The sequence below is a fragment of the Lutjanus erythropterus genome, chromosome 12 (assembly GCF_056507025.1).
Source record: "Lutjanus erythropterus isolate fLutEry1 chromosome 12, fLutEry1.hap2, whole genome shotgun sequence".
Classification (NCBI taxonomy): Eukaryota; Metazoa; Chordata; class Actinopteri; order Lutjaniformes; family Lutjanidae; genus Lutjanus; species Lutjanus erythropterus.
The window spans coordinates 6,985,670-7,001,569 of record NC_139328.1 but is presented as its reverse complement, the minus strand read 5'-3'; the positions used below and the strand labels follow the sequence as shown (position 1 = coordinate 7,001,569).

At 40.8% G+C, this 15,900-nt stretch overlaps 2 protein-coding genes across 3 annotated transcripts; one reads left to right on the top strand and one right to left on the bottom strand.

The window, feature by feature from the left end:
- Positions 1-634: 634 nt before the first annotated feature.
- cactin lies at positions 635-8,964 on the bottom strand. Of its 2 annotated transcripts, XM_084731330.1 has the most exons (10): positions 8,627-8,964; positions 6,324-6,927; positions 6,100-6,195; positions 5,859-6,004; positions 4,484-4,646; positions 3,799-3,913; positions 3,483-3,675; positions 2,490-2,612; positions 1,881-2,257; positions 635-1,343 (listed from the first exon to the last, which is right to left on the bottom strand). In XM_084731330.1, the coding sequence occupies exons 1-10, from the start codon at positions 8,926-8,928 to the stop codon at positions 853-855; spliced, it is 2,610 nt and encodes an 869-aa protein (XP_084587456.1). In that variant the 5' UTR covers positions 8,929-8,964; the 3' UTR covers positions 635-852. The 2 variants fall into 2 exon arrangements, with proteins under 2 accessions (XP_084587456.1, XP_084587455.1); XM_084731329.1 differs by lacking the exons at positions 4,484-4,646; positions 5,859-6,004; positions 6,100-6,195.
- Positions 8,965-9,698: 734 nt separating this feature from the next.
- LOC146317501 (ubiquitin-conjugating enzyme E2 R1-like) lies at positions 9,699-15,262 on the top strand. The gene is made up of 5 exons (XM_084731331.1): positions 9,699-10,475; positions 12,100-12,186; positions 12,326-12,423; positions 13,213-13,347; positions 13,469-15,262. Exons 1-5 carry the CDS (start codon positions 10,290-10,292, stop codon positions 13,677-13,679), a joined length of 717 nt encoding a protein of 238 aa, XP_084587457.1. The 5' UTR covers positions 9,699-10,289; the 3' UTR covers positions 13,680-15,262.
- The last annotated feature ends 638 nt before the right edge of the window (positions 15,263-15,900 follow it).

Here is a 15,900-nt window from a genome sequence, read left to right as displayed (position 1 = left end):
CACGTATGATCAAAAGGGGGGACTGTAGTGGGAAAATTATATCCTGAACTGGTCACTGTTGTTCCTCACAGTTACTTCTCATGTATTGTCAGGCACTAACTGGTTACTTGTCCTTGAACACACAGCTGTTCTCCCTTTGGAGCAACAACTTCTGATAACACAATCAAATCCTGACTCTCCCAATAAGCACTTCAGGTCCATCCTGACCCAACCTCCTTCGTCTCCTAACCCTATAAGACAGAGTTACATTCTTGACTCATCATTAGCTCCTTTTATGCTTTCTGTGTTACTGTGTACTGATCCTTTGCAAAGCTCTATTAAACCACCACAAAGATAATCTTGGTCTTCGTGCCTGTCTTCATTTTCAGAGGTTTCCAAATACATCGAACAGGGTTTACTACTTTTCAGCAAGATTGGACTTGCAAAGAATGTGAAGAACAAATGTGGAAGTCAGGTGCCGTTATGAATCAGCTTTGTTCTTTGCATTTGACAGCCCAGGTTTTGAAGATACTGTCTCTTGTGTCTTATCGTCTCTTTCTGCAGACTAAGTTTCAGATTTTCAGTGTTTAAACTCTAAAATTACATGTTTTAAATAGGAGTTGACAACAGAAAAACATCAACCAGAGGCAAATAGTAAAAATGGGACAAAAACCTTTAATGTGTAATTTTCAAACTAAATTACAATTTACTTTTTCAGACAACAGTACAGAGTGATTTGTAGCTTTAAGAAACAGTTTTTTGCTGTGAGAGCAGCTAAAAATAATGCAACAAGCACACTGACCGCATGTCTAATATGCTGTATATGGTTAAAACCCAGTGACTGGGCTCTTGGTCCATCCTGGTATGTGGCCTCTATCTCCTGTAGCGGTACCTCTTGAAGTGGAACCACAGCTGGAAGATTCCGTTGGCGAACTGACAGCGGAAGCCGTGTCGGTGCGAGTACTCCCACTCCCTGTTCACAATCTTAAAGGCGATGTCCTCGTACGGAGGGCCCGCGTGGAACCTTAAAATCCCAAAGTCCTTGTTGTCGGGACTGGGCTCGAGGAAGTACTGCGGGGTGGAGCGCTTGTCGATCAGGTCTGGATAAAAGATGTTGAACTTGTAACCCTGGACGATCTTGGGCGGAGGGTTGTCGAAGTCGTAATGCGTCTGGTTGTACTTGTTCCACTCGAATCCTGTGTGGACCCTGTTGAAGAAGCGGGGCTTCCTGGGACGGTATTTGTCCGCCCACAAGTACATCTTCCCCGTGACGGGAAACTCCACGCTGAACTGGGCCTCGTCGTTGCCCATGCCCTCTCTGGCACGACGAACGAAAGCATCCTCGGCGCTCTCGTTGGCATCACCTGACACAGATGTCAAAGAAGCAAGAGTGAGCGTCTTGAGGAAAAATACACATATGTATAAATCAACATATTTCATACATCATACGCCATGTTTTCATCTCATTGGTGAGTTTGAAGCAAATTTTTGAAATGTCAAAAAAAGCAAAATAGACATGTTTCAGTCAGCTGTTTTGGAGTGAGTAAAGTAAGCTAGGTGTCAGAAATTAGTAGTATAGGCTACATTATGTATGGTTGTAACAACATGTAGAGTTAAAGTACGTGGAAAAGTGGAGAAGGGTCTATCTGTCCTCAATGTATAAGATACACCCACCTTAATGGATTAATGTATGTATTTGAACCTAAATCTACCCAAGTATTTCTTGCTCCTAACCCTATTCCAGTATTTCTTGGTTCCAAACACTAAACAAACCTACCAAAATATTTTTGTGTCATTTTGCTGGCTAAATGTAACCAAACTGTAACTATTACAGGTTATTTTTCCTGATAATTTTGTGATTCTGATCGAGAGGCTCCTCGTGTCTGTGTGTGGTCTCTTACCGGTGACTTGTAGCTGTCTGCGTGCTAACTGCAGCCTGTGCAGGTCCTCCTCCGGCGTGATCGTGTGCGAGTCCAGCGGCAGCTCGGAGGACGTGAGCAACGTGGGGCTGTAGCGACCGGAGTCGTACTCCGCCTGGCTCTGCTGGATCAAGTCCTCCTCCGTCAACACAGCTTCCACCACCTCGCCCTTCTCCTCCTCATCCTTCTTATCACCCTCTTCTCCTCCATGCTCATCTTGGTCTCCTGCTGCTGATGTTGACGGACCGGCCTCCTCTTCGTCCTCTTCTGTTTCTCTGCTCTTCTGTTTTGCGGAGAAGGATGAAGATGGACCAGGCTCTTCGGTTACTGTCGCCCTCGTTTGCTCTTCTGCTCTCTCCCTGATGGTGCAGAAACATTTGGGTTAAAATTTTCTTGGAGGGACAAGCTGATGCAAATATTGACCCACTGTACTATAATACACATCCTCAAAAGAAACACAGAAGTGAGAATTGACATAGTGTGATGTGAAATTTGAACCCCAAGTCACTGCTACTGAAAATATGGATGTAAACAGACTGAGCCACCATTTCCCCACATTTTCAGGATGTATGTGGTTTCTAGGTAACTTACACATCTTCGTCACTTGTTTGCTCCTCTTTGATGATGGGGAACAAGGGGTCATTTGGGACTCCTTGTTCCTGTTTCAGCTTAAACAGCTTCTGACGCAGCACGTCCTGGTGTCGCTCTCTCAGCCTGGAACAGAAAATTGTAGTTTAACACACATTTCTAGTGTCTATCCATGTAACTTCAAACTTTATATTTATGGAATTTAAAGGGATAATTTGGATTATTTAATGTGTGATTGTATGAGGTATTTTATTCATAGAGTATTAGCTACAGTAGATGGCCTTCAGCACAGAAGCTAAGCAATGTCCTGCTGTGGACAGGTTCAGCAACAAAAGGTGTTTTAGCCACCTAAGAAACAATATCAGTGGAAGTGTACGCTACATTTATATTTTCACTGCTTTACTTTGCTGTCAGACAGCCTTTTCTGATGCAAAACTGCGGTTATCAAAGCAAAATATCAGCCTCCAACCAACCAAACTCTATAGGCGAAATAAATAATTTTACGTCGCAGAACACCAGAGTTTCTGGTCCACAATCACTTCATTTGTGTTATTGTGTGACTTCAGTTAATCCAAACTATCATTTTACAACATCACAGTCACTCAATAACAGAAACAAACAAACCAATCAAGGCAGAAGCAGACAGGCAGCTCCTGTGTTCTGCGAGGTAAAATGACCGATTCTGCCTATGGAGTTTGGTTGATTTGAAGAGAGTGATATTTGGCTTTTATAACAGCAGTCTCCCGTCAAAGTATTCTAAATATAGTGCTGATAACTGACTGATACTGATATTAATTGTGTTTTTTTTTTTTTAGGTGGAATATTTTAAGTGGCTAAAATATATTTTGTTGCTGACCCTGTCCACAGCAGTTTATTGCTCAGCTTCCATGCTCTTCTTCTCCAAACTGGGACTGTTTCAACAGCCATCTACTGTAGGAACTATCCCTTTATATTATTACAACAGCAGAAACACAGTAAGGGTTCCCACTTTAATACCTTGCTCTGGCCATGTAGACTCTGACTTGCTGCAACAAACTCTCCCAGTAACCGATGTCCAGATTGGACCCTCCGGCCCGAATCTTCGACTCGATGTTCACGTGTAGCGCCTGCAACTGGCTGTATGTCTTTCCTTTGAACACCGTCTGTACATCAGTGCTCACGGCTGTGTTGATGCCCTCACGGCGATCACCTGAGAATTAAAAAGTTTGCATGTACAGAGATAAGTGTGAGACAAATTGTTGCATGACTCGTATGTAAAAAAAAAACAAAAAAAAAACGTCAACACAAACTGTTTAACAGGAAAATTCCGTACCTGGTCCTTTCCCAGAGGCCTCCAGTTTTCTCAGTTTGCTGATCTCGTCCTCGGTGATGGTCGTCATGTCTCTCCAGAAGTCCACGTTCTTCCCTTGCTCCAGCTCCATGTACACCTGCCAGCACAACAACACTCATACAGTAAACCATAAACAGATGGAGTTCATTTTAACACAAGGCCTCACTCATGTTTAGGATCAATCTGCAGGAGATAAAACATTTATAATCAGTTTACATTTTGGGCTTGAGGCATCACTGTTCACAGGTTTCATGTCCAAGTTATATTGTACACATCTTAGTTTTGAGATTTGGCGCCCCTCAGTGACAGAAAAAGACAATGGCAGACAGATGTGACTCAGACACAGAGGCTTTGTTCAGACTTGAGGGAAATCAGATTTTTCTCTACGTCAGGTCTTTAAGACAGACTGTCTCCACTGTTAATTGAACATGATCAGATCTGATTTGTGTGTCCCGACGTCACCTACCTATCTGCATGGGTTGCTGTGGTAACAACATAGGCGTTAAGTAAATACATATGTTGGTGGTGCGGCTTTTACAGTGTGGAAGCATATTTACTGGATATTTTACAAGAGTTAAAAGAGGCTGCAGTGTTTATAGCAGTTCTTATAGCCATGTGTGATTTGAGCTGTTCTAATTTTACATCTGAATGGAACAGAGCCACACACCTTAATGTCCTCCAGCAGGTCGTCCATGTCGGTGACCGTTAGCCCGTTGAGAAACGTATACGGCTCATGCATCTCCACAGCGAGATCGTCATCTTCTGCACTGATGTACTTGGCCAACAGGTCAATAGGCTTGGCACGACCATCACGTATTCTAATCTTAGATCTGCACACACAGCACACACATTATTGTCAGACAGGGCATAGACATATTAAGGAGCAGATGTAGGAGCCTCGAGCGTAACTGCAAATGTGCAAACAAACAGATGAAATAAAACAGCAAGAGAAATCCTCTGTGACACGAAAAGGGGAAGCTGCTAATGGACATGTGCAGTAACTGACTACATGCAAAAAACATACACAAATTTTTGCTCTTATTCTGAAAAAGACAATGGGCCTCATGCAAGAACATTTTCGTATTCTTGTCTCAAATTTCTCTAACTCTTTTTCATATGAAGGGTTCATACAAACACGCCATGTCAGATTCAACAAACGCTCATATTTTAAGAAAACCGTGTAAATTATCCACCTGTGCATATTTGACTGCAAGGGCATGAGACTTGTAAATCAACATAATTAACGCCCTGATAATAACGCTTTCTGCTCCATATGTCAGAAAGTGTTCATTCATGAAAATGGCATCAAAGAGCAAAAAAAAAAAGAATGTTACGAGTTTGGAGTTTGACGTTCTGCTTTAAGAAATCCATAAAAGAAGTTATGTCATTTTAACAGTGTCAGCAGTGGAATCAAAAGACCTGCTAAAGCAAAGAAACGGAAAAAGCGAATGCTGTTAATGCTGTTACCGGAGGTTTGGACTGTCACTGAAATAAAGAAGAAATGTCTCGATATGAAAATTACTTAAGAGAAAAAAAAAACGACTCGCCACACTAAGGGACGATCTAAGACTGCAGCAGGAGGAGAGAGTTTAGGGGAAGTTTTCATCAGGAGATGACAAAATAAGTGAGGATGTTCACCTAGACAGAGACATCACAAACCTGCATGATATAAGGCCAATACACCTGACAGCAGGTAATAATAGATCACTGAATGAATGATGATAGACTTTATGTATAAATTTACAATTATGTTTTAATTTCAAATACAGTCAAACAGGATAATGGTGACATAATTATGAAGTGTAATTTAGTTTTCAAACTCATAATGTTTTCAAATGAATGAAATATACAGTCATTAGTGAAAAAAATCGGTGTGGATAACAGCAGATTGACTACACGACTCTGTGACAGGTCTGGACCAGTCATGTGCATCTGAAAGAAAACTTAAAATACGAAAAAACTGGTGAATGCTAGAAGTTCTCTTAAATCACTCGTACACACCACTTAAGAACCAATCTGTTCGTAAAGCACTTTTCACTCGCCTTAGTTTGGCCTGATGCAGATGGAAGTTGTCCTCCTGTTCAGCCCAGGTCTTGAAATGCTCCGCCTCTTTCTCCCTCTGCAGCATCTCCAGCTCCGTCTCTCTCATCGCCTTCTCTCGCTCCCTCTCCAGACGCAGCTGTTTGACCTTCATACACAAAGTTAGTATGATTAATGAAGAGGCTGTCGCTGCTAACACAAACATTGTGCAGCGACAAAGAAAACCTATCCCACAGCTCATACCTTCTGCAGCTCTCTGCGGTTCTCCTCCTGAATACGTTTGTTCCGTTCTTTGAGCTCCTTTTCTCCAAGATGGCCAATGCCTTTCTTATCCAATGCCTGAAAAAATACACAGTCAAAAGGAATTTTGGATGATTTATGATATTTAAGGCCGGGCAACTTTCCAAAAAACAAATTGTGAATATGGTCTTTAATAAAAACTCATCAAATACTGCTTTCCAACTCACCTTCTGCCATTTGAATGTGCCTAATAAGTTGTTGTCACCAAATGGATTGTCTGCGTTGGTGTATCCCATGTACTCGTCACTCCAGCCCATCTTCTCTCTCCTTTTCTTCTCCTTCGCTTCCTTCTTTGCCAGCCTCCTGGCCCTCTTCTCCTCTGGCGTCTCCAGAGCTTTCATCATGTCTTTCTGTTTCTTCTTGTCCTCCTTTTCTTTGGCTGCGTGGACCACATGATCAGACCCGGAGCTGTCGGACGACTCTGCGGAGCTGGAGCGCTGCCTCCCTCTGTCTCTGCCCCTGTCTTCGCTCCTCTTCTGTCGTTCCCGGCTTTTGTCCCTTTTTCTTTCCCTGTCTCTGCTGTTGCTCCTCCACCTGTCTCTGTCTCTGTCTCTGTCCCTGTCTCTGTCCCTGTCTCGTTCCCTCCTCTGTCTGTCTCTGACTGGACTCCCTCTGTCAGGACTTCTCTGCCTTCTCCTCTCTCTGTCACTGCTTCCATCACGGGAGTCAGAGCTGTGATGGGACCGTCCCCTTCTCCACTCTCGGGATGTTCCTTGCCGGTTTTCCGTCTCCTTTCTCCTCCTCCTCATTTTGCCATCATCTGAATCAGAACTGAGACAGAAAAGGTGATTCAGTACACTTTTGCTCCTGGATAGGCAACCATCACCAAATATATATTATTCTTTCCTCTTCAGCATCAACAGACTGTAATGGGGAAGATTTTCCATACATCCATCCACCCTCTAAAACCTAAATCCAGATACACCAGAAAAACCTCAATTATTAATAGGGTTAATACCAACAAGCAGGTACTGTCACATAGTAATAGAAAAATGTCTTGGTTTTGGGACTTACAGTGGGGTTTCCACAGGTTTCAACAAGTTAAATTTAAGACTTTAATTTTTTAGACCATTATAAATGCAATTTGAAACCTATTTCATGTTAGGGCTCGGCAATGTGACTTATGCTATGCCACGATAATACAATATATATATCAATATACACATTTTCTCTAAAATAACATACCATAAATTCTCAAACAGTGATAATCTTATAGAATATAACAAACTGCTGTGGATTAAACAACCCAACAGTTTATAAAGTAGGGCTGGTGGATATGAACAAAATCAAATACACGTCTATTACTTAACTTTACTGTTTTTAAGACCTTTAAAAATCTTAAAGCCCTGATTATTTGACTTTAGACTTTTTAAGACATTTCAGGATCTGTGAAAACCCTGCCCAAACAACGTAAAAATATACACCTAACAAATATCAAACAAACAAACACAGCCACAAATCACAAGTCCTTTAAACAGAGGAGCGCCCAGCCTCCATATGTCATCAGGCCTCTTCTACATTGAGATACGCCTTTATTTTGAAATTCCCATTGCATGTTTGTGTCACAAATGTCTAGAAGAGTTCAATCATAAAAGTGATTGAAGTATAACTTAGTTGCTTTTTAAAACTATAACTTAAATGTTACTGAATGTGTTCAACTGATTTTTGATGTCATCTGATATTGATTGCAGGCCTCTGAACTAAATCGAATCAAAATCCAACCATGGCAGACTTTGTGATATCAGAAAATATCGTATCACAATTCAAATAATCAATATAATATCATATCAAGATGAGACTTGTGATTTACACCCCTAGTGATGAGCCGTTATTCGTATTGGTTAAAAAAATCCACATCATTTATCCCTATTTTATTTTTGTTTTTGTTTTTTTTGTTTTTATTGTTTTGTTTTTGGTATTGGCAATTGTAAAATGGTATTTGAACATCTCTAATGATGACTGTGTATGATGCTTTTCTCCTTACTCATGTGGATTACTGTGGAACAGCCTGAGTCTTCACACTACTGTGTTGTGAAAAGCTGTGGCAGTGGGAGCCACATCTCCTGGATATCCTTGCAGACAAAAAAATGTCTTCTTAAAGGTAAAATATGCGGTAATGTTTGTAAACGCACCATTCAAAGTTGGTCTCTCCTCAGCTAACAGAGACAGGGTGAGAGCCTCAGTCTGCTCTGCCTGTATGTGTTTGTAAAACTCTTTCCGCAGCTCTCACAGACAGAGAGCATACGAAAGATACAGAGACAGCAACTGTTTGTTCCAAGACAACAGTGAAACACATGTGGTCAGGTTTATTTTAATTGCCACGTGGACAATTAAATGCACCGGATACTTTTCTGTATACAAACTCATGGTTTACTTATGACATTATACAAGGCCGAATCGAGCCGTTAAACTTGTGCAACATTTTAACACCCGCACCAGCCAGTTAGCAGAGGACAGCAGAGACAGTTACCTTGATGATCGACCCCTCGACTTGCTCCTGGGACGCTGTGGTCCTCGCCTCCTGTCCTCTGAGCCGCTCCTGGAGCCCGAGCGGTCCCCGTGTTGATTCCGACGGCGGCCAGGAGACCCATCGCTGGAGTCCCTGCTTCCCGACCGTCCCCGTCCACGGGCGGCTCTTTTCTTGTCCGCAGACCGACTGCGGCCTCTCCTGTCCTCCGGGGACCGAGACCTGCTCACTCTGGACCTATTCCGCCGGTCCCGGCTCCGACTTCTGGACTTGGAACGGGACCGCCGTCGTGATTTCGAACCCATGACGAACTCTCTGTCACTGCGGGGTCCGAAGTGCACTCTGTCGCGTAAATACGACGTAACGAAGAAAGCTGTTTGTCGTCCTTTTTCGTCCTTATGATTTGTTCATTTTTGTATCTAATTATTTTCATATTTGATTGTTCGATTGATCAATTGTTGTTGTTTAGAATTTGTATTTCCCTTTTGTGCTTTTCTTTATGCTGCTTGGACTTCAGACGCGTTTGAAATAAATGATATTGTTTGTTTTTTGAAATAAAGATTTACAAATAATATCTAGTATATATAAAAAGTTTGCCCTTATCAAAAGACGTCTGGTTTCGAAATTGTTCAGGCAGCAGAAAGTCAGCTTGAAGGGGCTTTCTAGATAAAATGGCGCATATTCCCTACGTCTACATTATGATTGAGAAAAATACAAATAAATACCTTTTGTTTAACTCCCGTTTTTATAGTACACAGAACAGCCTAAATCAAATTAACATCGTAGAGATTTGTTATTGTGTTCAAATAATTTGAGAGTGAAAATAGGTCAGAGTCGCTTCTGAGAAACACAAACAACATTCGTGGTTTCGTGACGTCAGGCAAGCGGCAAATGTAGTTGGCTGAATTCACTTTTAAATAAATAGTTTTATTAAATAACGACACCGCTCCACAAATTTTCTTTTGTGTGTTGCGCTTCTATATAGCAAAGTAATTCTGTGTGTTATTGTGGGGCGTCGTTGTTATTTTCAAGGTTAAACGTAATGTTTACAGGTGAAAATAGGACTACAAATCCCAGACACCACAAGTCGCCATTGCCTGTGTTGAGGGGAGAGGGGACTCCTTTCACCAACATTCTTCTTTACCCAGTTTTCAGTTAGGGCGATATCAGCTGCGTTCCTGACTAATATCGTTAGAGTGTCCGTTTGACAGTTTCTCAGACCAACAGTTTTAATTTCTTGCCTAATCTGGCTCCTGTACGGAAACAGAAACTATTCGCGGCGCGGTGAGCTCGGCTTCAGGTCGGTAAGGTAGAGCTTGTTAGCTAGCTTACTTTAGCCAGCAGCAGCTATCAGTAGATTACGGGTTATATCCGTGTCTGCCCTGGCAGGTAGATCAACTAAAGCCCGAGGCGCTGCTCAGCCACTATGGTTGTGTCAGTTGACCAGTTTATGAGTGTTGACATTGGTGAATTATTCATCTAATTTGGGGACAATTCAACGCAACCTTTGTCTGACTGGTGCGCAGCCTGGCTGGTTTGGCCTGTTTCATTGTCTCCGAACATCGAAAACACACAAGTTGTTTTTCACTGTCAGTAAGGTTGTTTGGCTGGTGAGGCTCAGCTGTCGGTCTCAGATAATCTTAAAGCTACCTGGTCCAGTATCAGTATGGCGCAGCACGACCACTCTCACGTAGCCAGTTCACAGAAAGCACTCATGTTGGAGATGAAGAGCCTCCAGGAGCAGCCAGTCGAGGGGTTCAAAATAACACTGGTGGACGAGGCTGATATGTACAACTGGGAAGTGGCCATTTTCGGACCCCCAAACACTCACTATGAAGGAGGGTATTTTAAGGTAAGAATAGAATAGAACCATCAAAGTAGAAAATTGTATTAAGCACACACGGCAGATCATTCAAACACACACACACACACACACCACATCATAACAACACTGACATTATGAATTCTTCAAATAATAAAATACAATACATTAAACAGTGATTTTTATGACAAAACTAGCACCTAATCTGTTTGCTTGTGGGGATGATGCTGATAACGACATTGGGGAGTAAAATATTGACGATCAGTTATCCCTCAAATGTATTTGTCAAACACTTGTGCCAAATATACATGCTGGAGACAGGATATTTCACTGTATAAAGAAAATGACACTGACATTTTAAATCATTCTAAATTACTATAAATAAAAAAACACACACAAATAGAAAAAAAAATGTATATATTAAAGTGCATAACTGCCTTAAAAATAAAAATGATAAAAAACAATAGACAATATAGCTGTGATAGGACTGAACTGAACTGAAAATAATGGCCAGATGATATATTGGCAGGGCCCTAGTAAGAAGTAGATCCATCCGGGTGATAATTGTCTTTTCTTCTGACCAAAACTTGATTTTTGTGGTCCATGCTGATATTAGGGAGTAAAAATTTCCCAGTGTCAATATATCAGCCAGTATTAATTACACAGAATGTAGGACACATACCCAACCACAGATTTTTTTTTTTTTTTGCAAATGCTTGTTATTGTTGTCCAAAAATGATATCAGGGCACTGAACAGAAAACTGTCACTGGTAGTTTTTAATTGTTATAAATGACAATAATTATAAAAAACAAAAAAAAAAAAAATCAAACAAAATATAGGCTAAATAAAACTGCTACAAGGAGCTTCACATTGTGTTGATTTTTGAGGCCCCGAGGACAAAAGTGCTAGTCTTTCCTCCTCCATAGCCACAAAATATTATGCCAAAAATAAATTTCTCTACATAAAAATCTCCTCTTTCTTCTGTTTCACTTGCTAACGCACTATTCACTGTAAACATTGGCTGGTAAAATGCAAAACAGGCTTTTTCTCAAGTGATTTGAAGGAGAATCTGACCTGATGGCAGGCATAAAGAACACCTATATAGATCTAGCCAGTCTGCTGCCTGAAGCCAGTGGTCTTGTTTGCTTATGTGTAGGTCATATGGAGGCAACAGAATTAAGCTTTAGCAGGTTTCATAACCAGTTAGAAACTCCTTTAAGGATCAGATATACACAGAATGCTGCCTGTAAAGCTAAAAAATAAAACAATCTGCATTATGTTCTGTAAAAATAAAGTTTTCATATCAATGCATATCTGACAGCATATATACCGATATCCATATGCACCGTTATAGCTGTGATAACACATCAAATCACAATATCCAATAACATAATATCATTATAATTTGATATATTGCCCTGGCCTGCACCATACAGTGATATCGTATGATTGTACATACCTGATTGTACTTGTGTGGTTACTTTAAAGCTACTAAGCTTTTTGAACAGATGGAAGCATTGCATCTGTTTCTTAAAAACATAACGTGAGAAACGGGTAAAAATATGTCATACAGTATATTGAAGAGAACATAGTCCACAGCCAAACGTAAATGTAAACATGACCTGTTTTTTTTTTTTTTTTTTCTTGCCCCAGGCTCGGATCAAGTTCCCTATAGACTACCCATACTCCCCACCTGCCTTCAGGTTCCTCACCAAGATGTGGCACCCCAATATCTATGAGGTGAAGTATCACACTGTCACTCTATTTTATAATATTAAACTTTTTCTGTCTGATCATTATATTTATTTAGACATGTTTTGGTTGTTGTATGAAGCATCCCATACTGTAGTAACATGAGTTTATTTCCTCTTGTTTTCAGAATGGAGACGTGTGTATTTCTATTTTGCACCCACCAGTGGACGACCCGCAGAGTGGAGAGCTGCCTTCAGAGAGATGGAATCCCACCCAGAACGTCCGGTCAGTACCCCCTCCATCATTACCTCTCCTTTCTTTGTCTCCTCTTAACCCTTTCAGCAACTGACCTGACTCGAACCCTTATCACATGACGTTTGTCTTCACCGGACTCCCTTCAGAAGTTCCCAGAAACATCAGCACCAGATGTGTAACTCGATCTGTTTATAGGCCAGTGCTGTGGTTATAGACCTACACAATGTAAAGACTATACCACTCACTGTAAAAAGTAAAATATTTCAACTGTTTTATCTTAAACGTAAGTGCTTTATTGTTGATTTTTTTTTCTTCCAAATATATAATTTATTAAGCCATAATTTATTAAGGGCCACTACATTAGGAAGTTCTCCTCTAGTGCTAAAAATAAAAGCCTCACCTTAACTGAAGCTACTTAATACTCAGTCACAAAGAAAGCTAATCTTTATAAGCTAATGTTGAAATGGGAATTTAAATTTAAAAATGTATTCTATTATAATATCTAGCAGCCTATAGTGTGAGGAACAGTGGAATAAGTTTGCATTTTATGAACAAAATTATCAAGGATTTGTTTTGTTTTGTTGCAGCCCTTCACAGCAGGCTGCAGCCCACACTTTTGTAATCACTGTTACAGACTAACAACTGATGAAATTAATTGGGCAAATAATTGGCAGCTAAATCGACATGAGAGGGTAGATTTAATATGGCACATTTGTTGATCAGTGTTTATGTGTTTATATCCCGTTTATTTAATTTTTGGAGGATATTTTTGTGACGTTAGGTTCAACACTTGCCGCTCACCTTCATGTTTGCTTCCAGGACCATTTTGTTGAGTGTGATCTCGCTGCTGAATGAGCCCAACACCTTCTCTCCTGCCAATGTGGACGCCTCCGTCATGTACCGCAAATGGAGGGACAGCAAGGGCAAGGACCGGGAATATGTAGAAATCATCAGGTAAGCAAGCACGCTTTATTATCAGAATAACTTCTTTTTGCACGTTTCACTTTAATTAGAGTTCAAATTAATGCTGAATGTTTATAAGTTGTAAGAAATTATTTTGTCATATCTCCTTCAGGAAGCAAGTGTTGGCCACCAAGGCAGAAGCCGAGCGCGACGGCGTGAAGGTGCCCACCACGCTGGCCGAGTACTGCGTCCGCACACGCGCCCCAGCCCCCGACGAAGTCTCCGACCTCTTCTACGACTACTACTATGACGACGACGATGTGGAGGACGGTGACGGCGACTGCTGCTACGACGAGGACGACTCAGGCAACGAGGAGTCGTGACGTGCTTTTCAACTCCTATCTAGCTGACACATGCTACCCCTCTTTTTCCGTCTGGGTCGCCAGAAATTCAAGGTCGACAACCAAGAAAGATTCGAAGCTTCACACTTCTAAACCGATGAAATGAGCTGTTTTTCCTGAAATTCTTTTTCAGAGGCAAAATCGATGCGCCGATTTGGAAAGAAAGGTCAGACCTGGTAAGATTTGCACCAGCACAAAAGTCACCAGTTATTTAATTCTTCATTATCACATAAAACCTTACTTTGAGAGAATAATGTCAACTATTACTTTATCCTACTGAGTTCCCTGTACAGTATAAGGTATTGTGGGGTTAATACCACTGTTAACAATAGCAACATTTGCACTGGTGCAAACACTTCCAGACTTTGCTCAGCATCTCTCTTGCATACAGTATCTTTATTTCCCTAATTGTACCTGGGTGTTGCTCACCAGTGACTGACAGAAGATTGAGGACTTCAAGCAGCCTGTTAGTGTCGAACAGTCTACCGCAAATACATCAGACATTTCCAAGTTTGCTGTCTCGCTTTGATAGAATGGGATGTCACAGGACGATGTTTTTGTGCATGCCAGAGCATCATCGGAAGCTTTTTGTCTCTTTTACTGGTGGGCTGTTTACCTTCATCATGATCTGTTTGATAAGAAAGACTCGCGTGGATGGAGACCTTAGAGAACTTTGCGTCTGGAGGACCGTCTCGGCTGGCGAGCTGAGTCAGTGGGTCAAACCCTCATGTGGACATTTTTAACATGAAATTGATCTTTGCTGTGTTTCTTCTGGTTACTGTTGGATGTGTTTCTCTGTCATTTCGAGCGTGGGGCTTGTGTTATATTTGAAGTAGCTCAGATTTAAAGACTCGTGTAAGTTTTTTCGGGGAGGGACGGAAGGAGGCAGAACTAATTAAAGGTCAGATTTGTGTTTCTCCACAGGTTTTCTCTCTGAGAGGCCGAACGGAGCCTAAGACCTGAAATGGTGTAAAAGAAAGCCCAAAATATTTTATGACTGTTTGTTGTATTCTTGTCTTTGTTTGCTCCCTTGCGAGCTTTGTTATTTTAGACTCTTTATTTGGTTAGACCTGCCTGCAATATTTGCTTGAGAATGACTTATGTGATGAGATTATTAGGTTTGATTGGTGAAAAAAAGCTTCTGTAGGACAAGTGTCTGTCAAAAGGTGTTGTTGCAGTATCAGCCAGGATTATGGAGAAGAAAGAGAACAAGGCCGCCGTGTTTAATTTTCATTTGGAGGGGTTTTGATATAATTTTTAGAGTGCATGGGTGTCCTCTTTGTGTATTTTTGACATCAGCAATATTGATTGTTTCAGTTACTCAAATTGGCACTTCATACAGATATTCTCAGGATTATGAATTACATATGACAAAACAATTAAGACAAGCAACTATTTTCCTCTTTTAGGTGGTCTTCAGCGTTGGTTTACAGCTTTAACAGGAACCATAACTGATATGCACATGTAGCTGTATGGATGATCACCGTGTTGTTCTATTCACCTGTTGTTATTTTTTATTTTCGGCTATTTAAAACTTAAAAATAAAGATTTATTGGGGGAAAAAATGCCTGGACTAATTTATTTCACACTTTCTCTTAATTTGCCTCTTAGCTATGACATGGTATAAAAGGCTGCACTTTTAATATTTACAGGTAGAAGATGCATATTAAAAAAGTCTTAAAATATATTCAACTGTGCACATAGATCTGTTCTGTTCCTTTGTCTTTAAAATTATTTACCCTACAAAGTCCATGTTTTACAGCAATGTTGCTTCTCTAATATGGAAGTCATTATTTTCAGTGCATGACTATATATGATAATGGACCCTTTTGTCTGTATTAGTATTACTATATCTGTCTGATCTTAGATATAACTATTTGTCCTGTCATTTGTTGTTATTTGTATTTATAATGTAGGAAACCACTGATAATGCAGAGGAAAAGATTTAATTAATTGAGACTGTGCTGCATTCACTTAATGCAGGAATTTTGGGAATCATCACAGCTGAACAGCCATTTTTCACGTCCTGAAGACGTCAGGACCAAAATCTTTAATACATTTTGGTTATTTTGCTTAATATAAATATCCACCATAAGTACAGACGCTTCACAGACTTTAATCGAGTTCACTAAGAGGGTTCAAAAGCAGAAAGAGTGACGCATTGCATGAGGAGTGGGGCGGCCTTGTTAACGTGTAGAAGCTC

What these genes read in the sequence shown, in the direction of transcription:
- LOC146317501 (XM_084731331.1), top strand. Translation starts at nt 10,290, where the DNA reads ATGGCGCAGCACGACCACTCTCACGTAGCCAGTTCACAGAAAGCACTC. An exon ending in ATGAAGGAGGGTATTTTAAG is followed by an intron (nt 10,476 to 12,099) that starts GTAAGAATAGAA and finishes TTCTTGCCCCAG; the next exon opens with GCTCGGATCAAGTTCCCTAT. An exon ending in GGCACCCCAATATCTATGAG is followed by an intron (nt 12,187 to 12,325) that starts GTGAAGTATCAC and finishes TCTTGTTTTCAG; the next exon opens with AATGGAGACGTGTGTATTTC.
- cactin (XM_084731330.1), bottom strand. Translation starts at nt 8,928, where the DNA reads ATGGGTTCGAAATCACGACGGCGGTCCCGTTCCAAGTCCAGAAGTCGG. An exon ending in GGCCTCTGGGAAAGGACCAG is followed by an intron (nt 3,676 to 3,798) that starts GTACGGAATTTT and finishes TTTAATTCTCAG; the next exon opens with GTGATCGCCGTGAGGGCATC. An exon ending in CAAACAAGTGACGAAGATGT is followed by an intron (nt 2,258 to 2,489) that starts GTAAGTTACCTA and finishes CTGCACCATCAG; the next exon opens with GGAGAGAGCAGAAGAGCAAA.